General features: G+C 40.9%; 1 protein-coding gene across 1 annotated transcript in view; it reads right to left on the bottom strand.

Moving 5' to 3' along the window:
* Window positions 1-26,466, bottom strand: part of abcb6b (ATP binding cassette subfamily B member 6 (LAN blood group) b) — a 30,511-nt gene extending 4,045 nt beyond the window's left edge. The window contains exons 1-17 of the mRNA XM_076747599.1: window positions 26,407-26,466; window positions 24,543-24,741; window positions 20,443-20,535; window positions 20,214-20,290; window positions 18,685-18,800; window positions 18,412-18,533; window positions 17,856-17,965; window positions 17,530-17,595; window positions 17,270-17,395; window positions 16,295-16,371; window positions 15,875-15,938; window positions 14,233-14,318; window positions 13,360-13,417; window positions 12,720-12,824; window positions 4,976-5,150; window positions 4,682-4,794; window positions 3,950-4,044 (exon numbers count right to left, since the gene is read on the bottom strand). Of these exons, the coding sequence (XP_076603714.1) occupies window positions 3,950-4,044; window positions 4,682-4,794; window positions 4,976-5,150; window positions 12,720-12,824; window positions 13,360-13,417; window positions 14,233-14,318; window positions 15,875-15,938; window positions 16,295-16,371; window positions 17,270-17,395; window positions 17,530-17,595; window positions 17,856-17,965; window positions 18,412-18,533; window positions 18,685-18,800; window positions 20,214-20,290; window positions 20,443-20,535; window positions 24,543-24,741; window positions 26,407-26,466 (1,742 nt within the window). The remainder of the gene's footprint in view (window positions 1-3,949; window positions 4,045-4,681; window positions 4,795-4,975; window positions 5,151-12,719; window positions 12,825-13,359; window positions 13,418-14,232; window positions 14,319-15,874; window positions 15,939-16,294; window positions 16,372-17,269; window positions 17,396-17,529; window positions 17,596-17,855; window positions 17,966-18,411; window positions 18,534-18,684; window positions 18,801-20,213; window positions 20,291-20,442; window positions 20,536-24,542; window positions 24,742-26,406) is intronic.
* Window positions 26,467-27,003: the final 537 nt, after the last annotated feature.

Below are 27,003 nucleotides of genomic sequence, written 5' to 3'. Positions count from 1 at the left end.
ATTATGCGTGTGCGCATAATGCTGTATATGCAAAAAGAAAAAAAAAAAAAAGGTTCTGCCATAGAGCTCATGCCTCTCCAAACTGCTGAATGTCACTTCAAGCTTCAGCAGAGCCACCACTCTGCTTTAATGTCATCATGGCTATCTTTGGATCTTTCCAGCTTCAATATTTGATAGAAAACCTCGGTCAAAGGTAGAAATATCTCTCCCCAGAGAGCGCAGACGTCAGTGGGTTTTTTCTCCACTCATTCAGGCTTTACAGAAAAAAGAAAACATCCAGTGTGTTTACATGCAAGCAGGATAAATGTAAAACTTTATAGTGCTTATCTTCTGAGACGCAGGTATGCTAACATAAGATCAACTCATATTCATATTCTTTCCTGGCCAGATGTAACACAAATTCAGAAACTGAATGATATCAAGTGAAAAATAATAACACGGTTTCATAACGTCTGAACTGAATCTGAAACAGAAAAAATCCATGGCACTAAATGTAATAATAATGGAACATAAACAGAAAAGGGATGATGCAGGAGACAGAAATGTCGCTGAAGTCATCTGCTGTGCCGGCTGCAGTGGTCTGTGTGACAGGGAGAGGCGGGTCTGTGAGCACGACTGGTTGGCTGGTTCGCCAGCTTATGGAGCTTTTCAACTCTGAACACGTTGAAGCACATTCTCAGTTCACCATCAATTTTTGTAAAACTGCCAGGATTAGAAATCTACACAGATGAATTTAGTGATGAGGTAGTATATGAAAACTGTAAAAAAAACAAAAAAAACAAAAAGCAGTCTGCCATTGGACAGCCTAAAAAGATGCAATGCATCCCAGTACGGTCATGCCACATACTGTAAATTCTTGCAAATCTTAATATAATCTTATAGATATGGACATTTTATGCGTCCATGTACTGTGCAGTTGAAATGCACAACATACTCTATTTGCTATCATATTTAGAATGATTCCCAAAGCAGCCATGCTGTTAGCACCATGTTAATGGAGAGCACTGTGTCCCTCCCATTCACAAGTAATAGTCTCTTATGGAGGCCAAGGGTATTCAGTTCAAACCTGAAGGGGTCCAGTTAGAGAAATTCTCCTCAAATAATCATAATGTCTGACTTGAATTATTATGATCTATTGACCTCCACACATTTAATTACTTCCTGTCCAAACACTCTGCAGACCATGCAGGAATTAATGCAAGTTAACAGTATACAGTATGAGGTAAAGAAAGGTGTTTAAATCCTTTAGACAGCATACTTGTTAGGATCCTGTTTTATTTTGGTAGCCTTAGTTCCTGATTTATTTTGGTAGCCTTCCCTCTTGTGTCTTAGTTACTTTACTTCCTGTATGTTTCCCACCCTGGTGATTTTGTTATTGTGTCCACCTGTGTCTGTTTAATTCCTCATCCATTTAAGTCTGTGTGTTTCGTTTGTCTTTGTGGGATCATCCCCGTGTGTGTGGTTTTCTTGTTCCCTGAGGCTTCAGCGAGTATTCCTGGTCTAGTCTTGGTTTTCCCCATTAGTTTGTGGTTTTTTCTAGTATCGCTTTTGGTTTTGGATTTTGAACTGGTGGATTTTTGGTTGCCTTCTTTTGTTAAATAAATCACTTTGAACCGTTTTTGCTCAGCTTCTTTTGTCAAGTCTGCACTTTTAGGTTCACTCCTTGGTTTTGGCTCAACCACAAATCATCACAATACTTAGGTTTACACATCCAAGTTGGAACTGAACATCACTACCATCTACGTGCCACTATACTATAAATGACAGGTGAGCTGTTCATGGTTTGGTTTTATCAGTGGCTTGCTACCATGTTCAGGAGAAAGGATAAATTCTAGTTGATTAAAGAGCGATCTCAGCTCACCCTTCAGAGTTAAACCCTGATCTGTCTGTTGTGATTGTGTGTGTTTTAATTTTATTTAAGGCCCAGCTGATAAAGTCAATAAACAGTCCTGATCCTACCACCAGACTCCATCTGTTACTGCTATTGAAAGATTAAGAAGCTGGTGGATCATCTTATTCAAAGGCTACTGGTCAATATGAGGTCTAACACAGAGGACTAACACAGCAACGTGAGCACCTTACAATTTGTTTTAAAAGATAATAATAAAAAAAGTAAATCACAAGATGACTTTTAGAATTTTTAGCACAGTATAAAATAAGCTCATGCTTGTCAGATAGAAGGCATGACACTTGGATGGTGTCTTAGGAAAGAGAAAGTTATCAGTGAGACAAAATACTTACATTCTAAATGCATAACCTTATGAATCCCTGGTGTAGACACAGGTAATACAGGTGGTGGATACATTAACACTTGTTCAATCCAATACAAGTATACACATTTATGGTCAGCTTTTGTCGAGTCATACATCAAACATATATGAATTTAGACAGTTTACAATTCCTTATTTTGTCTTAAGCAGACCAACAGTCAGCACACTAAAAACAGAGTGTGACTCATGCCTCAGAGCTTTGGTGTCAGTACTGGTCATAGATGAGTAGTCACAGTCAACATCTGTAAACAATGTTTGTGTGCATGGGTCAGATTTTCCATACAGGTGCACACAAACTTCCATCCGGTTTGTTTTTCTTTGGGTGGTGGTGCTCACACATCTTTCACTTTGTATGCAACGGGTGTAAATGGGCAAATGCATCCACCTCATTATAGTACAACATTAAGAGTCTACAGGCATGCAGCACTGTGAGGCTGTTCTCAGGTATAGCAGTTGTTGGGTTATATGGTAACATGCTCAAAATGACACTGCTATTATGTTGATGTTAAGCAGGTGTCATGTTGAATCAGGTTCACAGTTTTTGTTTGGCATGTATGCTAGCATTTACGAAGTGGCACTGAATAAACACAGCTGAGGCTGATGGGAAGGTCATTATTTTTGCTGGTTTGACACAAAAAGTTGACCTGATGATGACACAAGAGGAAAAGTCAGTGGCTCACCACATGATGACAAATCAATCTTATCTTATCTTAGTGTGTTTTCACTGGGCTGGCTTTGTGAAGTAGACAACTGACTTGAATGTAGAGGAAAAAGTATGATGGTGTAAGAACAGCTACTCATTCTCTACTCCTCAGGTGACTGTTCAAATGTCAGTACAACAGTTGTTAGAGACCAGAGAGAATTACATACACTTCCCATGGAATGACATACTGTATATGAGTCCAGTGGAAATCTTGCAAACAAAATATCATTTCTAGTTGTTTTTTCCATGTGATTGTATAGACAAATACACACAGTTAACTGTTATTGAATTAATATTCTTCTGTACATTAGAAACCATCTTTAAGCATCAGTCATTAAACAAGCAATATGAATTCATCACACTTGTGATGTCGAAAACAGAAGATGTGATAAAAAAAAAAAAAAAAAAAAAAATGGTTGCAGCCCCACAGGCTGCATCACTCCTGATGTATTTTAATGTCTGTAAGTGTCAGAGCCTTTCAAGTCTTTTTCAGTATCACTCAGACTGATGAATAACCAGACATCTGTTTCTTTTACTTTTGTTGGCCTGTCATCACGCATCATCTCATATCCTCCAATCAGCTTTTCATTTAATCTCTCCATCCATCTCTTTGTGTCTGCCCTAATCCTGTTTTGCTTTCACCACATCCCTCTTTTCCTTTCATCTCTCTCACTCACATATTGCTACTGCAACTGTAATCACATCGTAACAGACCTCTGTCATTTCTAAAGCACAGTGGGTTTGTACAACCCTGTACACAATCCCATTGGACCACCATTAACAAACACCACCTGATAATTATGCTCTACCTGAATGTCCACAGATTACTGGTGGATGTTTCTGTTCATTGCAAAGGTGTTCAGTCATACTGGTGAGCTACAATGTTAAGTATTAATTGCTGTTGCAATGCTTTTAGCATTCCTAATCTATAGGAGGCTCCTTAGTTATACGACACACAGCTTGGTAGAAATGTCACCTGTGTGCGACCACTATAGTCGTCCTGTTGGTGCAGACCTTGGCCAGTGACGCCTGGATGTTCCTCTCAGTCTGGGTGTCCAGTGAAGAAGTGGCCTGGTGGACAAAACAGTGCATTAGTGTAAGTACAGTAGCATAATCAAATGAAAGGCTTTTTGTTGCACTGTACACCACCACTTAAAGACAGGTTAGGTTCAAAACCTGTGCATTTAATGTGTGTGTTTGTGTATGTGATGTTGAATGGGTAATTTGTTCTCAGGTAGTCTCATAAAAGAGAGCTTGATCTTACTGACACTTCCCAAATAAATAAAGCTTAATTAACTAAGACGGGACGCAGAACTTTTTCTCATATAATACAACAGTAATCATCACTAGATACAGGTGGCTTTACACAGACACACTGAATTAGACTATCTTTGTCAGTCATGTGCTTTTCTTCTCGGTGAAATCTATCAATTAAGCACATGAAAAATTCATTTTTGCAGCTTTGCCTACAGACATTTCCGTAACTATACCTGCATTATCTGTACCAAATTTTGTGCTAATCCATCAAATATATATTTTTTTTTTTCAGATATTTCACAGGAAAAGAGAAAAGTTTCTTGATAGTGCTGATTGCACTAAAAGAAAAGCCAGGGGATCAGTCGGGAAATGGTGGGGGACGTGTGTCTTGAAGTATCTGCAGTAAGTCTTGTGACCTGCTGTGTGAGCGCTGGCTTCCCTGAAACCTCACCTCATCCAGCAAAATGATTCGAGGTTCTTTCAAGATGGTTCGAGCAATTGCCACCCTCTGCTTCTCCCCGCCGCTGAGCTTCAGACCTCGCTCCCCCACCTCTGTGTCATACCCTGGTCAGACACAAAGCCATCACTTTCATGGTTATCATCATTATTCACTTTCTGCATCCAGATTTTGCAACATCAGGATTCAAATTGGGTCCTATCTGCTTCAGCCAACAAGTCTAAGTTAAGCAACAAAAGCATTTTCATCGTTATCATCTACACACACACTCACACACCCCAGCCTGACCCTGAGGTAGCTCCAGTATCCTGGTGTGTATGTCAGCAGCCGTGGCAGCTCTCTCCACCTCCTGGTTGCTAGCTGTAACTCGACTGTAACGGATGTTATTGCCGATGGTGTCATTGAAAAGAACCGTATCCTGGGGAACCACGCCGATGTACGACCTCAGAGAAGACTGCCGCACCTTGGACAGAGAAAGAGACAAAACCGAACTAAGTGAATACTGGTGTTTTGCTAACCTGGATTCAGAGTGGAACCAGCATTAGAAGCAGACCATATAGGCATTCAGTCTTTCATTCATGTCAGATTTACCAGCCCTGTTGTACCTGGAAAACAGCCCTCAAGTGTTTTCAGTACACAAGATCTTCAGATCTGTAGCTCATGATACAATCACATATCTTGAGCCACATTGGCTCAGCTGCGTTGAACTGGGTGGAATTCTCTCTCTACTTGCTCATTCTCACACACACACACACACACACACACACACACACACACACAGCATATATCCACATAAATGTTGCATGGCTTAATTCATCCTATACTATATAATGCATGTTGCCCCAGGTCACAGACAGCACACGTCCTGAAGCGATTTCTGTCCCTGTCTCCTCGTCTCTCCCCCCGGCTTTTACATACCTGACTTCACCGACCTACCTTCTGTTTGCTTCTCTACATCAGTTTTACTTGACACCTTATACATCTGTCCATACTTATTCTAGCATGCACACTGTAGCAACGCAAGTTTAAGGTCTAAACCAACATTTCTGCATATCAAATATTTCCAAATAGACTGTGCAGAGGCCTCTAACATCATCACTACAAACAACTCCCCTCTATAGTAGCATGTGCATAACACGTGTTTCAAGTGGGGAAAACATCCGCAAAATACTATAATGTCCAAAAGAAACAAGAGTCAAAAACGTGGCTTCACAAACGCTGATACCAGTAGTCTGCACGGCATCATCTCACACATTCATTGAACATTTAACTATTCTCAGCATAAATCTGACGGTGAAATGTTGCTCCAGGTTTGATGATCATAAGACCACTACAGCCAGCTGAGTCCTCAGACTCCTTGCCAGGCATCTCTGTTTTATAAGTAGTGTAGTGATTAAAAGATTAGCTTATTAATGTTTTTATATTTACAATGGATCAAGTGACTAAATGTAATGTGAATGTGGCTACTCATTATCATTGTTTTGGTTTTCCAGCCCATAAATTCAGCTCTCATCAACCTCTAGCATCCATCAGCGGACAACTGTTTTCTCTGATAAGCCCAATGTGCACCACTTGCTCAGCACCAAACAACTGACAAAGATGGAAACTAGCTGGTAAACATATGTGGAACATTTAGCACCTAAAGAAAACAATAATACTGGGGAAGATCTTGAAATGTATAAGGGTCAGTCCTCCTGCTTAAAGCATACTGTTAATATAGTTATTCCTTTCAGTGAGAATGGTAGCAGCAAACCACAAGAACAGAACTGATCATGTGACTAAATAAAAACAGTCTGCCAAGTTCATTTAGGCATGTTGTAATTTGTAAAGAGGTGGATGGGGGGAAACAAATCCAATTTATTTGCAATGGCGAAAGAAAACATGTGGGTCACAGGGACAGTTAACACAAAGGTAAGTGAAGCTGGGATGACCTGTTGTGATGAAACCTGGGACCACTTACACACAACCCTGTTTGATTTTGCAACAGAATTTAAAAGAATATTCCCAATATTGTTATTTTAATTGTCTCATTGTGAATATTAAACACATGTAAATCATCAGACTGACGAGAGCAGATGGCCCACACTAGAAGGGACTCGGTCCAAGTCTAATCAGTTCAGATTCAAACCATATTGGTATCAGGAAAGTAGTCGTAATGTCCCCCCTCCCTTTTAAGAAGAAGCTTTTTATGAATGTGGCTCTTGATCTCTCCAGAAATAATTTCCGGTGTTCAATGACTCTCTGGTCAGTGTGCAGTACTTTGAGTCTTTCCTGTGGAAAGCTTTCCTCCGCAGCCACAACAATACAAATTCCATTTCCTGCACCAACTCGGTTTGGCCAGTAATCACTCACTTTCCCTTAATTTGATCTTTGCAATTTACGTTTGGTATTTATTCCACTAAAGAACAACACAACATCTGTTTCTGATGAGAGGGGGGGCTGACACAGCTCTCACACCAAATGTTAGAGAAGGAGATGAAGAAAGAAGGAGGAAAAAACAAAAAAGGAGGCTTTAAATGTTTTTCATTGAAGCATCAACTGAGGAACAACAGAGAAAACATTAGTGTGACACAGTTGTTCTCACACACAGGAAAAGAACAACTAACATTATTATAAATCTGTAAGGTGGTGCAGGATTTAACATTTTCACCACCAAACCTGTTTTGTACAATATCTGTTTATATAATTTGCTTTGCCTCATATGTTCAGTAGTTAACAGGGTTGTTCACAGAGAGGATGTGGCCTAAATATGAAGCCATAGCCAGCAGAATGTTATGTTCCCAGCATCACACCCCAGAAACAGAAGAAACAGCTAGCCTGGCTCTGTCTGAAGGGAGCAACATGTGTATACAATCAGCCATCACCTCTACAGCTCACTGTAACACTTGATATGTCATTTGGCTGAGTCCAGTAACTGCCTGACTCTGGTTGTCTTGCAACCTCAAGAAGAAGGACAGGACTTCAGAAAATCACTGCCCCCATCCAAGAAAAAGTTCAGCACATAACCCCAACAATAGTTTTTGCACAGATAATACAATGGAGAAGTAACTTGCTTGCTATCAAGCTTAAACTACTATAAAAGTATACTCCAACAGAGGTGCTTGACAGATGCTCAAACAGGGCCCCCACACACCTTTACATAGTCAGAGATGGGGGACTGTGGATGATAACTCTCCAGAACCTATAATCTGATGCCCACTTCATGCAGTGATTGTGCAGGAGTGTGGAAGTGAGAGATAAGCAGAGGTTAAACTTCTCTTTGAAACTATTTCTGTCACTTTTTGCATGTGTAACTGAGTGAAACACTACGGCTGCCTTCTGGGAGAGAGTGTCTTTAAGTGTGCACCATTATTGTGTGGTAGGTGGATTTTGTCATCTTGAGACAGAGTTGGCTGTTTCTAGTCATGTGCTAAGCTAACAGGCTGCTGGCTAAAGCTTAATACAGTATTTATCACAGAGACATGAGAGTGGTGTCAGTCTTCTCACTTATTTCTTGGCATGAAAGTGAATACGGGTATTTGCCAAAATGTCATCTATTGCTTCAGTAATTTGGCTCCTGAGTAAACCTCTATTCATCTCTGTCCTCTAACCAACAGCAGCACAACCTAACAAAGAGATATGATTCATCTTATGCTACTTGAAGAAAGCTTCTGCATTTGCTTTGACAAATGCTTCCTGGTTGGCAGGAAGGTGTGTTATAGAAGAAGCTTTCAGTGACCAGCCAGCAGAGTCTGACTCATCAGAGCTTCACTGCATGTAGCGGCCATATGCAGGGACAGAGTGGCAGAGGACTGATGGGCCAAAAACAAGCCCAGAGGTCCAAGAGACCGAGCTACGTCCACGCAGCATCTGCTGTCTAAGTGAGAAAGCAAAGATGCAAAGTAAAGAACTGGACACACTTTTGCAGGTCTCCTACATGGCAGGAAGCTCACATGTAAAACCAAAGGCGTACCTGCTGTTGAAATTCTGTCTGCTTTGAGGTTTTGAAGTGTACTCTAAAAGCTTACTGCACCACCTCGTCTGCAGAAGCTTCACTTCCTCCTTTTTTGTGCAGGTGAAGGTTAGCCAGGAATATACTGAACAAATGCAAGTGCAAAAGGTTAAATTCTGATCGACAAATTGGGAAATACAATTATTTGCTTCTTGCTGCTTCTTGCTTAGGCTTAGCCCAGAAGATCAATATTGCTTCATCTCTGTATGCTAAATATGAAGCTACTGCCAGCAGGCAATTAGCTTATCTTAGCTAAAAGACTGGAAACTGAGGGAAACAGGTAGCCTGGCTCTATCCAGAAAATTAGTCTATTGGCACCTTGAAATTGTACTCATTAACACATTTTATCTTGTTTGTTTAATCAGAACACATAAAGAAATGAAAAAAAGCTAAGCTAAGCTAATCACCTGCTGGCTCTAGCTTTATCTTTGTAGTAGAATATACATAGAGATGACAATGGTATCAATCTTCCCAAAACGTTGAGGTGTTTCTTCAAGATTTTTGCATCCAGTGAAATTGCATTGACTGGACTCAACACATCTCACCATGCTCATGTTCACCATCTGGAGATAATTAACACAGAAAATGAGGCTGAATCACTCGTTAAGAGGTTATACTGGGTAAAGCATGCCAACGAGACCTCTGATAGTGACATGGTGAACAGGTATTTATAGAGTACAACATGAAAAACATGGTGAATTTTAATGGAGTGACAACAGGCAAGATGTCAAACAGATGGTGTGTCAAAACTGCTGGCATCAAATCCAAAGCACAAAATTCTCAACGTCCTCCTCACTCTCACATTGTAACAACGGTGAGATGATTATGATCACCATCTGATCCAAATTCTTTTTTATTGATTCATCTCTCACCTCTTTTCAAATGTGATTGAGCTGTTTGAAGGAATTACCACCCAGTGAAACTGTTTATTTTATCACGCCAGTTCCTCACTTCGGCCTGCACTGTTCTTCTCCACAACTCACAGATCTTGTCAGTGGATCAGTATGTTGGTGCATGACAAAGAGTCATCTTTGGGGGGGCATTTTATTAATTGAATACAACAGCTGTGGAGAGACGGGACCTTTCCTCTCCAGGCGTGGGGAGAACTCACAGCAAAGGGGCACAACTTGGAACTGAACCTGTGCCATGGACCAGGCCCCTATATGTGGGGCATAGACTCTACCAGGCCAAAAAGTGATTTTCAGAAATTTTGAGCATCAGCATTACATTCTGCTGAGTAATATCATGCCCACAATTGTGGTAAACCTTGTACAGTGCAAATGTAATGCTGCTGGCATAGAAACAAAAAAGTTCTGAGCATTTAAATGGGATCTCTAAAAAAGGGCCGGACCCAGCGCTGCCTAATACAACAACAGAATGGATCCATCGGCAGAGGAAGCTGAGGAGTTTCATCACTTCCTGCTCCTCCTCCTCGTCCTGGAGAGGCTCAAGAATCCCAGATTGCTAAACAATCTAAATCTAATTGCAGAGACGGCCACGTGTGTGTACATGTGTGTTGATTAACTGGTTGTCCTGCTGTGTAATTATAAATGAGCATCCTCATAATCATCACCAGCCCATTCATCTGAACAGGCATGTCCGTTGTATTAAAGCAGCTGTGCATGTGTGTGTCGTAAAGTGCTTGTGCTGTTCGGTTTTTATTGATACTTTTGGCAAGTCATAAACGGACTTACTTTAACTACAACTGCAATAAATAGGCTATCTTTACACACGCACACACACACATACACACACATCTGGTGTCTGGACTCATTGCTGTATTATTCAGGAACCTTTTACTATGATTTATTCACAGTGTGGCTGGACTCACTCAGCCCAGCTGTGTGTGTGTTTGTGTGTGTGTGTGTGTGTGTGTGTGTGTGTGTGTGTGTGTGTGAGAGAGAGAGTGTGTGTGAGTGTTAGCGAGAAAGAGATAAAGTGGAGAGAGAGGGAAAGTCAAGGTGCAGGAGGCAAAGGCAGGAAACAGAGGAGAATGAGAGAGAAAGAAGAGAAATAAAGAAAGAGAAACGACATGTGAATCAGAGACTGAAAGTCAGACAGAAAACATCACAGCTGATGGTAAAAAGAAATGTGACATTGCGGAAGAGGTTGACCTTTCGGGAAATATTCTTATATGCTTTCTTGGACAGAGTTAGATGAGAATATCAATTTCAGTCTCATACTGGTGGAGCAGTTGGTTAACCTAAGCTTAAGATTGAAAACAGAGGGAAACAGGCTGGCTCTGTCCAAAGTTCAACAATGTGCAGCTCACTCATCATGAAGCTCACTCATCTGTGTGTCAGTGTGAAAAAGAGTTTTGTGGTTGTACAGAGGGTTAGATGCTAGTCTAGGGCTGCCCAAAGTGGGGCCTTATAAGGTCTGATATGGCCTCTGTATGTGTCTACGATGTGAAGTAAAAATGTTCTTTAAATGTGTCGGATCCCTGATGAATTATTTTTCACACGACACATAAAGCCTGCAAATAAAGGAAACTTGGAATCCTAGTATCTCCTTGGGAAAATGTTTGGGCACCCCTGTGCGACCCTGTTTCTACACTTGTCCAGAGATAGTCCCCACAATCCAGTCTTTAGCTAAAATAGGCTGCTAAGCATATTTCCAAAAATGCTAAACTATTTATTTAAGTGGTGTAGAGCCAACATATTTAACTGACAATTTCCAGTCCAATTCCAAAAGACAACATAAACCCTTAACAAAAGTTCTACGCAGCTTGACTTGACTGCTTTCAAGTGACACATTGCTTTCATGTCACCTCACCCCTTAGACATGCTAAGACAGGAGAGGTTAATGGTGAAAATGTGCACTCAAGTGCAATTTAATTGAACTTATGCTGTAATCACTACAAGCAGATATCATATTGCAAGATCAGATATCAAATTAAATATCTTGTAAATTAACATTTTACTGATACATTCAGTATCAACATTCTGTGACTTGCCGCACTAATTAACATAATTTCCTCATTGTATTAACATGGAACAAAGTCGGTACTGTGGTTCCTGCTAAATGTAACGTTGTTACAAATTAGTTGTGTATAAACGCAATTTATTCGCCTCTGGCATTTGCGTAAAATAGACCTTTGAACTGCTCCACTTATCCTGCAGGCACGGTAAACCTGACCAGGGAGGTGGCTAATTCAAAACACATTTCAGTGCCTTTCTTGACACATTGTTGTCATGAAGCAGCTGAGAACTATTTTCAAATTTTCCTCTCATCAGCTGCCAAGAACTGCAAGTACTGCATTTGCAAAAACAATGAATAACTATGCAGTCCACCTGTTGACTCCCACTCTGAGATGTCAATGCACATGTTCTGCACATGTTCACAAATGTTCCACACTGTCTGGTTGCCAAGAAGGACTCAAATACAACACCAGTTACAAAAAGCTGGGACACTGTGTGACATAAATAAAGCAGAATGTGATAATTTGCTCATCTTTTTTTAACATAGACAGTATATTTAATGTTTGACCTCATCAGCTTCATTGGATTTGAGGAATTTAATATCTTAAATTTGATGCAGCAACACATTTCAAACAAGTTGGGATAGGAGCAACAAAAGACTGGGAAAGCTGTGGAATGCTCCAGAAATGCCTGTTTGGAACATTCCACAGGTAAACAGGTTCATTGGTAACAGGTGATAGTATCATGATTGGCTATGAAAGGAGCATCCTGGAAAGGCTCAGTCGTTCTCAAGGGAGGATGGAGAGGTTCACTACTTTGTGAACACATGATTGTGTAAAGGGTATTACTGCACTTTGGTTAACAGTTTTGATTACATTCTGTTTTACACAGAGTTCCAACTTTTTTTGCAATCAGGGTTGTAAATAAAAACAAATTGTTTTCAGTGCAAAAGAATATACAATTTGCAGTTAATGAGAAAAGATAAGCGAAAGTGTGGTCCTTATCCTTTGGGATAAACTGAACTGAATGTGGGTGTTATGATGTGTGTCATTGTGTGTGTGCGTGCATGTGTGCACACGTGTGCTTGTGTGTGTGTTTTCATACAGATATGTGTGTTTACCTTGGAAATGTCCTGACCGTCAATGCGGATGCTTCCCCTCTGAGGGTCGTAGAATCTGAACAACAGACGCAGGATGGAGCTTTTCCCTGATGCAGACGGACCAACCTGCACGCACACACACACACACACACACACACACACACACACACACACACACACACACACACACATTTTATTGGAAGGCCTAGTCTTAATTTCATTTAGTGTTTATGACACATGGCAGTCTGTCACAATGCTATTGAAACGGTTGGTATAACAATAACAATAACAAAAACATCTTCGTACTACTGTACATAAAGCAACGTTATTTAACTATTTAACCTTGACATGGTTGCTGGTGTTTGCACTGCTAGTACAGGAGCTGGCCCACCGTCAGGACGTGGTTTGACGCCGACTGGTGTTATTCTTTAGCCATTACATTGTGCAATCAGCATTCATCTCATTATTATACATTAAAACAATAAACCTGTCTATTGCCAGTTTAAGTGAAGAGTGGAGAGTCCTCCTTCCACCACTGCTAGATATCACTAGACATACAGTTATTGAGAAAAAAAAAAAGTTGTTTTGAAATTTGGTGAGCCATTAAATTAGGCTTGAGAGAAAATAGGATGGCAGATATAGAAAACAATGGACAACGTACCAAAGCAACTGTCTGTCCTGCCTCCACCGTAAAGGTCACATCCCTGAGAATCTCAGTGCTACAGTGGACACACACACACACACACACACACACACACACACACACACACACACACACACACACATAGAAGCAGCACACACACAGGATCAAAATTAACTTCACTTAATCCCTATTGATGTGAGGGTCTCTCTAATTCTGGCAGTAACTCCTGAAAGTTTGTGGATTTGAGAAAAATCAAGCAACATCATGAACATCTGGAAAAAACAAACAAACAATCAGAATAGAGTAAAAAGTAGAATTTCAAATGAAATATTTGTGACTGAATTGACTGAACAACATACATCCGAGTGACTGAACATGCTTGGATCACATTTTTCCTCATATTCTTCATACAACTTGGCTGTTTTTCACGCATTCTCACATTATTTCATAACAACTTGTTCTCCAACCTAAAGGACTAAACAGGTGATTTGCATTATCTTCCAAACTGACCCATATGGTATTTATAAAAAGGTCCATCAATGATTTACCACCTCTGTGGTTAATGTCCGGTTAGGTGTTCTCAAGTAAAAGCATTAGGTTAGGGTTAGTTTAGAACAAGCACAGACAAAGGTTGTTGGGATGCAAACAGTTGTCTGCAGCATCAAAGTCAGATGCTTTTTGAATGTCATGTCATCCAGTGATGCTGTCACGACATGAGCTACTTCTGCAGTCATTATTTAAAAAGCCACATCAGAGCACTTCTCAGAAAAACAGACACAGACTGCAGGTCATTTGACAGCAGTCTCTGTTTCTATGCAGTTTGAATCAAGTCACATACATTTTTAGAAAGGTCGATTTAAGCTGTAAACAGATTTGTTGTTGGCTACACACCCGGGCACGTAGCTGAAACAGACTCTGTCAAACTCCACCTGACCTGCTGTGAGCTGCAAGTCCTGTGCATCCTCGGCATCCTGCACCTGTGAGGAGGAGGAGGAGGAGAGAGAGATGATGTAGTCAGAAGCAATGAAATAGAAGCATGAGTAGAGACACTTATCTTATTTTTTTGTAGAATTGAAGAAGAGGCACAGGAGCAAAGAGGCGGTGGGGAGGGGGGGTAGAAGCATTTCATACCATCCTTCCTCCTTCTCGCCTTCTCCTCCCCTCCTTAAATCTTCATCCCTTCCTGCACTAACTGATTTTAATCAGTGACCTTTTCAAAATATTACCAGGAAAGTTGTATTGCCTTGTGACGATTTATCGCCATCAGCTTTTGCTGTCCCTCCCTGCTTTGTGACCTGGTCTTCACCCTCCTCCTCCCTGTCTCCCCTCGCCTGCAGCTTCCCAAGCCAAAGAAAAGGGCCGCTGTGTTTTTAAGGTGCTCTAATGCTTTTGTCTACATTCATGTGGCTGTTTACCATATCAAGGGCCTGTGAATGTAGGAGCCTTTAGTGAGGCAGCCGGAGGACGCCTTTTCCCACCGATACACACACAAAAAGACAGACGTACACACACAGACATACCCGCGGACTCTCTGTTTTGGTATGTGCATGCGCACAAATACACACAAGCGCACAAAGTCACACACTTGTTGACCTCCTAATCCGCTGACCTCTGGCTGTGTGAGCTTCTCTGTTTCCAAGCAGGACTGATGCAGAGTGACGCCGGTCAGAAATGAACACTTCATAAGATTTTACTCAGCTTGTCTACAACATTTATATATCCATTTTCATTATAGACACACCTCTCTGGTATTTCATTTCTGACGATGCTGCTCTGGAATTATTCTTATCCTCACTCAGGTCTTATTTTCTGCTTAACGGGTTCATATCTAATCTAACTTTACCCAGTTTTACAGCATCTGTAGTTTATTACTGTTCATGCTCATTCTAAAAAGATGAGCCAAACAATACTGTTGTAACTGCACAGCACCAAAAGAAGTGTTGTAGGCATCGAACACATATCTTACAGGAGTCCACCCATGAACATTAATGACAGTTCCAATGTGTTTTGAGTGTGATTTATCGTTTTGTGTCTTTTCTAGCAGAAGAGCTGGATTCAAAACTGCCTATTCTACTGAAGTGGCCTTGACACTGACCCCAGGTCCTGACCTCTGTCCTGATGTGAGGGGGCAACTGAAAAGACAATTTCTCTATAGGGAGAACAAAGGACACTCTTTCTGCTGAAGACAGTGTCTCGCTCACCTTTGTTTTATTTGTTGACAAAGTGGAGAAAACATTTTGCTCAGTCAACGTGCCTGAAATTAATTAGCAACCTTCTTAACTAACTTTGGACCAAAGGCTTTTCCTAATTAATCAGCATCATAATAATCAGCATCCAGTCATTATTTGATACAACTCTCTTAAAATGAAGCACAGCAACATTACACACCTCAGTTCATTATCACAGATACTGGGCTGTGTTTGAACACGCATGGTCCAATATGAATTCAACTATGAAATAAAAGAAAATGAAATGAAATAAAATAAACTAAACTATGGTGCCGATAAGTGTTCCAGATGATTATTATACTCACCTCTTTCTGCTCTATCAAAAGTGCCAACATGTTCTCCATGTCAACAAATGCACTCTGAATCAGCCTGCAGTGACACAAGATGCACAATCAGCAGCCTTATTAGATGCAGTAACAGTGAAAGCAACAGTAGTGCTAGATTAGAAAGTTGTGTTACTAGCTTTACTCGCAGAAGAGTGCCATTAGGAGCTGAGGCATAAGCAGTTTTCTTATCTTAATTTTAGATTAACATCTGTAATTATATGGAAACTAATATATCTGACTACCATCAGTAATAACAGTCACATCAATATGTAGACTAATTCCTTCAAGGTCTCCTCACCCTGTATTGATCTGCAAAATCTGCAAAAAAAAAAAATCATTTAAAGAAATACCACAATCAGCCACTGTACAGAGGCCTCCTGGACTATCCTTTCATCTCACCTGTAGTAGGTACCAAACCAGTTCAGAGGAGTGTACAGCTGGATGATGTATGTTCCAAACAGAACGTAGTCTCCAACCTGAGAGGACAGTAAACGCATGCAGCAACTGAGCATTGAACTACCTACAGAGCACCCAGATATTAGTGGTCCTATCACAACTGAAGGTTACTGTGAGTCAACCCTTTTTTTCAGTGGAAATATATCAAAGAAACACTTTAAGGTCATATCCAAGTCACCAAGTTTGAGTACTGGTCATTAAGGTTGAATCTGAGTCACACAGGTCATTCCCGAGTTGTAATACCATATTACCAAGGTCCTATCTAATTTTCTGTCACGCTGATCAAGTCCCATGTTCAAGTCTCTAAAATCATGTCTGGGTCACTCAAGTCCTGGCTCAGTCACTGAAGTCAGATCTGAGGTCTGAGTTACTAAGGTCACACCTAAGCTGCACATGTCAGGTCACTGAGGTCATGTCCTCGCCTTACTGCCAACACAATGTCTGATTTACAGAGATTGTGCTCAAGCTGCATACCCAGATCACTGTCATTGTGATTGTCACAAGTCATTGTAGTCAAGTAAATTGCAGAGTCACAGAGGTCATGTTGAAGGGACCAGGGGTGTGCATAAGTCTTCAGGTTATGTCCAAGTCATCAGAGTCAGGTCTGAGTCACAGAGGTCAAGTCACTGTGGTTGTGTTTGAGCCTCTTTATGGCTCAAACACAACCTTTATGGCTTCACTGCCTGTCTGCATGTCATCTGATGTATAATATTTATTCAATGAGATAATCTGACTGAGATCAAATTCTTAGTACTGAACTCATACTGATTCTTTTAACCAACAAAACAATATGATTCAGATTTGGGGAAACACCACATTACCACACTTTTTTTTTTTTTCTAGGTGGAGATGACAGTCGGTAACTCGCTTGGAGACTAATGACTCTGATTCTACTGTTTGTTTCCTCTTCACTGATACCTCGAATTGTCCCTCAGAGACCAGGTAGGCACAGAGCAGAGATCCAGCCAGCAGTCCTGATCCTATGATGATGTTCTGGGTTTGGTTCAGCAGAGCCAGGGATGCTGAGCTCTTCCACTCACAGTGCTACACAAACACAACCAGCACACTCTTCATTGAAGATAACAAATACAGACAAAACTATTTTAGATTTCAATCCTTTAAACTGAAGTTGCGTAGTTGAGCAGAGTACTTTCCATCTACATGTGACACAAGCTTACTTGATATTTCAGAATGGCCTCCTCAAAGCAGCGGACTTCATAATCCTCAGCGTTGTGATATTTTACCTGTGAAAACACAAAAATCCAGAGAAGGGAGATGGAAACGTCCAGAAAAAGCTTGTAAACATCCTGAAAGCACCTGAAACCAGAAATACTGCATCGACAAACATGTCAGATCTTACAACATGCTCCAACATCAGCTGGGTTGGACCACATCTGGTCCAACACACTTACATCTGTAATAAAATAGATCATTGTTTTCCTCCACAGAAGATACAGTGTGAGTAATTTTTCAGCTGTAAAATCAACAGAAAAACTCTATCTACCGTCTCAAAGTTGAGCAGTGAGTCTACAGCTCTGGACTTGGCCTTGTTGTCTTGATTGTTCATCTCTCTCCTGTATTTCGTCCTCCACTCTGTGATCAGGATGGTACAGGCTGCCGATGTATGGCACAGTCTGGTTAATATCAGTATGGAGCTGCATTTGACAATAAAAACCATGTACAAAAAGGTAACATCTCCAGATCACAATTTTTTTGTGCTCATATCTTGTTTTAAGACCATCTAGAGATAAAGATTTTGCATTGTTTGATCAAGCCATTACCATGAATAAATATCACATAAGATATAAGAAATGGTTGTGGCAAAGCATGCTTCCATTCTCCTGTCATTATTGGTCTGTTCTTTGCTGGCACAACTTGCTTTTTGCAAAGCTGAAAAAAAGGATTTCATGATGAAATCAACTTGGATAGATGATAAAGTACAGACGCTGCTTATTGTTATTATTATTATGATGATGATGATGATGATGATGATGATGATTTTAAGTAATGAGATATCAAAGTCTGGATTACCAGACAGTGACGGAAACACACTGACTCACTGAGGTAGAGGACCATGCAGGTGAAAACAATGAGGCCAAACCACACATTGAAGTAGGAGACGAAGTAGATGATGGCAATGATGATGTCACAGATGGTGGGAAGGATACTGAACAGGATGTAGCTGAAGACAAAAACAATCACAAATTACTCACCACTACTCGCGTGTTGTTTTTTACGGCTTTATATTCCACTGAACTCAGTGTTTGTCATTATTGGGATTTGAACCAAGGTCAAGCAGGGCTAAATGTCCGATCTGCCTCTTCCCGTCCTACCTCAGCAGGTTGTTGATGGACGAAGTGCCTCTGTCGATGCTCCTCAGCACGTCTCCGGTGCGTCTCTCCAGGTGCCAGCGCAGAGACAAACCATGCAGGTGGGAAAACAAACACACCTGAAGTGTGGAGGGAGAGGCACAGAGAGACTTATGTGACCGCCTGTAACCTTTATTCACTGAGACCATGTTCAATGTGAGCCAGCTAAATCTGCTTTTCTGTGAGGTCAGATGACTCATGATTTGATAACTCAGTCCAAAGGAATTACTGCTAGCTTTTGTTAACATGTTGCATTTATGAGTGTCATGCAAATCTTGGTTAGTCATGGGAAGCAGAAGAGTATCTGGTGAATATCTGTTTTTTACGCCATTTGGAGCACAGACATTTTATGGGTTGATTTGGAGGGCAAGGCAGGCCAAACCAGTGTGTCTTACCCACATACCCTGAACACAGGGGGAAACTTGCCCCGATGGAATATGTATCAGAGTGGAGAGATGATCTCAGTACAACAAAGAATTGAGGTTTAACCTGCTGAGACTCAGCAGAGGAGCCAAAGTGTGTCTACTTAATTCAAACTGGCGGTCGTCATCTACATTTTTGTTGTTTTGTCAATGCAGAGAGGAGAAAGAAGAACAGATTTTTCCAAAACTAGTGTGTTCCCAAATCATTTTCACAGATTTACTGAGTGACCTTAGAGAGGATCTTATTACCAAATGTGCATGTGTCCCACAGAAGTGGATCACAGGACTTCCAGGAACAGAGCAAAGGGAGAGCTGTGTTTTTAAATGCATATTACAGCTACTTCAACAGACTGCTTGGACTGTTACCCTGCTGAACCTGTTTCCACGTAATATGAAGGGGATACATTACATGCTGTGAAAGTGAAAGAGTGAAAAGATAATTCTGGAGAACAACTTGCATCTTATTTTTGTAGTTTTGGGAGTTGCTTTGGTTGTGGGTTATGATAATATTGCTGTCATCTCAGAACATGGCAACACTGTTACAACCTCAAATAGGAAAAGAAACATGAACAAACAGGTTTTAAGCAAATCTCCAGTTTAGTCAAGCGTGTTGTACACAGAAAACAAAGATAAATAGCAAAATCATGTTTGTTGTAACCATATTTCAGGTGAGCTCACCTTTGATTTTATCTCCAAATACACTTGTACACTTAAAAAGAAATTAAATAGCAATAGCGATATTTTTTCTTGCCCTATAAGACTTTGTTTTAGCTCTGTTTCCTTCTTTTCCAGATCTCAGCAACTATTTTGATGAGTAGAGTGTTATTATTACAGATAGAACAGATGACCCAAACAAGCTCCAAAAACAAGACCCAAGTTGCAATAAACCAAAATTATCCTTAAATCATGCTGTGGAGTGTACTGTACATGAGAACATCAAAACAACTGGAACCACAACTCAAAGTTGAGCCTTAAAGAGTGAAGAACAGTGAGAGACAACAGCATGAAAGGACTCAAGAGACATAGAAAGGAACAAGAAGAAGAAGTAGGAAGTAGAAGTCTGACTGGTACCTGAACGCCTCTGCTGGTAAACTGCTGAACTTTGATCCACATGAACTGACGAAGGTTGCTGATGAAACCAGAGGTGCCTACAAGGAACAGCGAAAGACACATGAGAGAGGAAGAAGCCAACGATCTTCATGCTAATATTCACTCTAAACCACACAAGCAGAGCTTATTATTCTCTGACATCATCCTATATGTTGTACACACATTCATATTTGAACACACACTGACACACCTGCCCCTCCTCCTTGCAAGAACTTCAGCAGTGTGTAGATGCAGACAGTGGCAATCAATGAAGTCCAGTTTCCTCCTGCAGAGAGCTCATTCACTGCACGCACACACACACACACATGCACACACACACACACACATACACACACGCGCACACAAAACATTTTCCTTTTTGTCTTGACCATCATGAAGTTCTCTTTTCACAAGACAGCAGTGATAAGGATTATGATTGCTGTCTTGGCCCAGATACTCCAGATTACACCATCATAATGTCCAGGGGTGCACTTAACTGGGACGTAGGTATGCACATGTGACAACAATCAGAAATGCGTAACATCGACTGGTTTCAAAACACACCTAACTGGGCAGCAACCAAATTGGGCCTGCATTATAGAATGGACAGTGCTGTGAATGGGATCACTTTGGGTGGACACTGTAAATAGTTTGCATTGTGAGGCTGTTGCAACCCAGCAGACAGGGGTAATGCAACACCTATTGGTGTCAACCACTGCAAAACTCAACGGGAGATGACGTCACCTCTGAAAAGTGGCTCCAAGTTGATGAGCACATTGAAATGTGGTGAAAGATATGTTGTTCAAATCCACACCGAGTAGACAAAACAGGTGCATTTTACACAGGCTGAGAGAATTTCAATCAGCTATTATTTGATAAACACAAACAGAGTACATAGGACAAAAATGTGGCACAAGCTAATATATATATGTAGCTATATGCTAACAAACAAGCCAGTGCAGTCACCTGCTTACTAAATGGCAACACAAGTTGAATATAGATCAAGGGGGTCTTTTTTGTCAAACACATGTCCTGTGTCTTCCTATATGAGGAATGTCAGCAAAAGAAGGTTTGAGTGTTGGAGGTGTACATTGATGTGAACACTTGTAATGCAGAGCTATTATTAGTGGAGAGTTAAGAGTCAAGTTCCAGCCTGCTGAATTTTGGGGGCTGCTCTTTGATGGATTAGAGGACATGACAAAAACCACCTTCTAAACTGACAGACTGCATTTAAAGCAAGCAAGAAAACTCTTGACAGCATCCTCTGAGTACGACGTGGTCCAAATGTTAAATACAAGCAATCCAGAATGTTCCTCCAACATCAACAAGGTGGTTAAATTGTCTCTTATGCTGCTTTTGAGCAATGCAACATGTGAGAGGGGATCCTCACATCTCAACATAGTAAAAATCGATTCCAGATCTCATCTCTCAGCCCTGATTCACATTCACCTGTCAATGACAACCACACAGACGTTTAACCCAAAGCCAGCTGTTCACCTGTGGATTGAGACTAATCTGAAACTCAACCAGGGCCTGGGAGGAGCATCTTCATCACCTGTCAGGCAGGAAGCTGAAGTGGAGGACAGTGAGGGATTACACCAAGAAGGACAGCAAGGAAGATTGTGTTTATTAAGGCCAAGCTAAGTCTGGGATGAAGACCAAACACCATCTCCTGGTACTCACCTGAGTACCTGGATAAAAAAAAAAAAATTGTGTGCCCCTCTGATTGGTGTAAGGACATTAAAGGTTTAATCCATCATATTTTCGTATAAATGAGGCATCTGCTCTTATCAAACATCCTCATGGTGCAAACAACCAAAGACACACCAGTCGTGGAAAGCAACTACTAGGTACTGAAGTTAGTACTGAAGTCTACATTTATCTGATTACTTCTGTGACTACTCACTTTGTATATTTATATTAATGATACAAAATATAATCAACTAAATGATGATGTATTAAGGTAAAGCTTATATAAAGTAATAGAAACGAGCTGCACCTTTACCAGCTGAAATATTAAAACACATGCATGCATCAAGAATTATAATTCAGTAATAAAATAGACATTATTCTGTCATTCATTTGAGCAGCTGTTCGAGTGGCCATTGAGTAGCTACTTTTACTTTAGGTGCATCATGTATATTTTGATGCTTGAACTTTCACACGTTGCACATTTTCTTAAGTAAAATTTGGTTTTGTAGAGTATTTCTGTATGTGGTATTACTACATTAACTGAAGTAAAACATCTGATTACTTACCACCACTGACACACATACACAGTCATGAACACATTCACACACTCCCCTTTCTGACACACACACACACACACACACACACACACACACACACACACACACACACACATTCTCATTCACATTCATTACCCTTTTTGTACAAGTTCTGGGAATCAGGATGAAATGAAAAAACAGACAGCGATGAGGGGATGAGGAGGAGAAGAGGAAAAACAGAAAGTCCAGACAGAGAGATAGAGATAGACATAGTGAGAAAAGAAGAGAGAAAATAAGACAAGAACACTGAGAGAAATGAATAAAGAAATATGTGTGTATTCTACATTCTTTAACTTTCCAGTGTGTGTTTTCAGTGGGGGGTATTTTCAACTCTTTGGCATCAGGTCCTGGAGTCGGAGGGTGGGAGGCGGGGTCGGACCCAGAGACAAAACGTCCGTTGTACCGGTGTGTTAACTCCACGGAAAAGGCCGCTAATGCCGGCTAAGCATGACTGGCAGGAGGGGTGACCTCCCAGAAAACCCTCTGCACACACACATACACACTAAGAATACCCCCCCGCCGACAGCCCTTCCACGCCTTCCCCATCACACAAAGCAACGTTGGGCTTCATTCTCGCAGCACTGGCTTATACTTTCATGTTGCTCCAAAAGCCAAATGGGCAGTTTTCTAAAGGGTAAAGTAGCTGAAGACAAACTGAATCCTGACTTCCTCTGAAGTGGAGAACTCTGGGTTGTTGCTTTGTGGTGGATGCAGTTCTGTGTACAAAATAGGGTACTAAAGACCTTGGCAAATGATGACACCCCCTGAAAAATGAAGGTTGCTTCCTCCTTCAAACCAGTCCTAAGATCTCCATCCAAAGGAGCTGAGCTATAGCAAATGACTCAACCAGCCTGAACTATTCCTTACAGTCTGCGGTGATCACTGTGATCACCGGATCCACTCAGTATATTTTTATTCACATTGAGTTTTTACTGTGTTTTATTGATCTGTTCAGTTGTTGTTGGGTTTTGAGCATTTAATCAGCATGAAGTGAATGACTTATGTTCAGTATTTACACAGCTGTCATCCACTCACATTTGATGGCTTGTCCCTCATGATAAAAGCATTCGTCCACAGGTTAGTTTCATCTGAACATTGTTAACTGACAGTGTGTCATCAGATCTGTGACCAAGCAAATATCGACAGGCATCTTTTACCTACTCCCCCAATGTCTTTACTGAGCCATTATCTGTAGATGCTTCATTTTAAGTAGCCTTTCTGTCTGTTGTTTGTAATATGAGATATCAGATGAGTTTTTCTGTGATCAGAGGCTAATTTGTTTTCTACATTCTAGCTAACTGTTACCTTTCTGTGGGGCTAAACTACTATTTATTTAATTCTTTTTATTATCACTCATGTGGATTTATTTCTATGTATTGTAAGATTCATTACTGTGTTATACTTCCTGTCAGGACTTAATTTTGCTTTTTCTTTGGTGACACATTGTGTCTTCCTGGCATGTTACAATATAGAGGGACAAAGTAATTCATTTGACATTTAATCAGAGAGTCATAGACCTTTGTATCTGGTGCTGATGCTGTCCTCTCACACACGGCTGGATTATGGTTATACCAGATGACAGGTCATATAGTTACCATAACTAACATGTTTTTGCTTGTGTACACAGCAAACTGCTATTTTAATAATATGACAACCTGACAAGCCTGAGAGTACACTAGAAAGACAAGGACACAATCAATTAAGGACATACCGAAACAACACAGTCCACACTTTCAAACACTTGAGCACACTGCCATCTACAGTTTGAACAGTAAAATGCAGCCAAAATGAGTTCTGTTGCTTTAACTGTCAAGTTTTCTAATTTAAATTTAATATTATACAAAACCAACAGTAGAATTTATGTTAGTATCATAATATAGATGCAAAAGGTTAATTCATACTTTTGTTTCCACTTGGCTCACATTCTTTTCATAACATAGGTTATAAACTACACATTTAGTGAACAAAGAGAGATCGAGGGCTCTTTGTCTTCATAGCAGCTTCTCTCTTGACAAGTGCTTACCAATGTTCTTGGAGTAAACAGGCACAAGCACATTGACCAGTCGCTCCGCTGCCAGCAGGCCAACACACAAGAGCACGAGTCCCTGCAGCGCTGTAGTGCCTTTGGGCCAGATATAAGGCAATAACAGTCCCGCCTTCCTCCCAAAGCCTTGCCAGACAGACGGCAAGGAAGAGGGAGAGGGAGAGGAGGAGTGCTGGATCTGCATGGAGAGAGAGAGGAAGTTGGAGGAAAAGTGTGATGAAGATTGTTGTCAGCCAGCACACACAAAAACTTCCAATCCACTGCTCAGATTGGAATGAAATCTACTCCAGGGGATGCACGTGTGATTCATTTTCTTTCATGATGTATATTGTCATTAATATTGCTTTCTGTGGAATTTAACGCAAATAACTGTGGGTCAGAAACAGCAAGTGAACAGTGATTTCCATTGTTCACCCACCCATCCACCCTGATCTTCTCCCTCTGCACACGTTGTCATGTTACCTGACTTCCTCTTTGCTCCCAACAGGCAGGAGCCTTAACCTCTATGACTCCTACATGGCTGCCATCTTTGAGAGACTGCTGAAACAAATGATCTTGTCATTTTTCTAGGGAGGACAGTGTTGTTGACATGGTTAATTTTCCTCCATTGGCCACAAGAGGCATCAATGAGTCCATTCCACACTTAAAAACAAACTGGATTAGCCACACAAAGTGAGATGTAGTATTTATCAAAAATGCTTTTAACACCATGCTCACATCTTACAAAAGAGAAGCTAAGGATGAGTACTGACTGGTTGGTTTGGAAAATGCACATCGAGCTAACTTTCCCATCTGCAATAAACTGCAGCAAACAGATGCTTCCATACACTTCTCAACGGGAAGTAAATGATTCTATAGCAACATGCAGACCTCTACACTTAGCTACAGTGCTAACATCCAAGCAGTGATGAACAGCAATTTGCTCAGGCCACAAAGGTTCAAAGTTCAACAGATCAGACGTTTTTACGCAGCGCATGCTCAGCACACTGCCGACATCCACACCGAGCCGTCCCAACACACCTCATGCACAATAATGAGGAGGCACAAGCTGTTTGTCCATGATAATGTGAAAACACCTTAACTCTTGGAACGTTAACAGAAGTAGCTTAATCTCTTGTCAAGTTTGATTCACCAGCTAAGGCAGTCAGGACTCCCCTGTGCTGTTTTTTGACTCTTAAATTTAGCAATGATGGACACTTTCAAAAAGTATCAAAATCAATGTAGAGAAAACATTGTCTTTTCTTTATTGCCCTCATTCAAAACCTGGCAACTACATTACCCATAATGCAACTTGACCACAGACAGTTCAGGTGTGTTATGCTAGCAGCCACTAATGTGGTCTCCAGCAACGAGCCTGCAGCAGACATGAAGAGCAGACTCCAGAGGTCTGGTGAGATCACTTCTTTCTAACTCCACACCCCAAGATTCTTTTCATTTTCAAGTCTTCATCCCCAATGGACGCTCAGTTTATCAGACTTCAGACAGCTCTAGATGGACCCTTATTTGCTTCCATATATAAAAGGCTTATTCAGCTTTTTCACATATGCAGTAGTACTCCGCAAAACCTGTGGACATCTTTGATGAATACAATCTGTGGAATTCTCCTTTAACAAACTGCAAGTGGACCTTCTTAGACTTGAAACAAAATCAAAAACGAGTGAAGCTAATTACAGAAGATATCTTATTTTGGAAGACTTGTTTTCTTGTCCTCTCAAACTAAAAGAAGTTTTAGTTTTTCTGTTCAAAAACACAAAGATAACTGCAAAGGTGAATCTAATAGACTGTTGTGTGTCTTACATGTCTTTACAGAAGACTTTGTAAGACATCCCATGAATGAACTTACCTCAACATTCACACCTTCTGTTTGTCCTCCTCTTCCTCTCTTCTCAGTGGCGTCTGCCATCTGATTCACCTCCAGCTTATTGCAGCGTAAAATTCTTAAAACTCATGTCTTCTGCAGGAAAACAACCAAGAGCCACACACACACACACACACACACACACACACACACACACACACACACACACACATCCTAGTTACAGGATTACTGACAAATATTTCCTAAAGTGGAGCTGTAGTAGTGTCTGAGAGTTTAACCTGCTGTGATGGATTTTAAAAGCAGTCGGGGTTACTCCACACTCAAACAATCTCCCTCTCTCTCTCTCTCTCTCTCTCACACACACACACACACACACACACACACACACACACACATTTCTGTTGTGTTTTGAGCTTTGAGTTTAAATTAGCTGTGGTCAGCACTTTGCATTGACCTGTGAGCAGGGCGGTGTGTGTGTGTGTGTGTGTGTGTGTGTGTGTGTGTGTGTGTGTGTGTGTGTGTGTGTGTGTGTCTGAGAGAGAGAGAGTGAGAGAGGCTGCATGGTAAAATGTGTTGACAAACTGCTTCAGCTTCAGTGAAAAGCTAAAAAAGAGTTTCTAC

This window comes from Chaetodon auriga, chromosome 13 (genome assembly GCF_051107435.1).
Source record: "Chaetodon auriga isolate fChaAug3 chromosome 13, fChaAug3.hap1, whole genome shotgun sequence".
In the NCBI taxonomy this organism is placed as follows: Eukaryota; Metazoa; Chordata; class Actinopteri; order Chaetodontiformes; family Chaetodontidae; genus Chaetodon; species Chaetodon auriga.
Note: the sequence above shows the minus strand (reverse complement) of the source record. Positions and strands in the feature narration are given on the sequence as shown.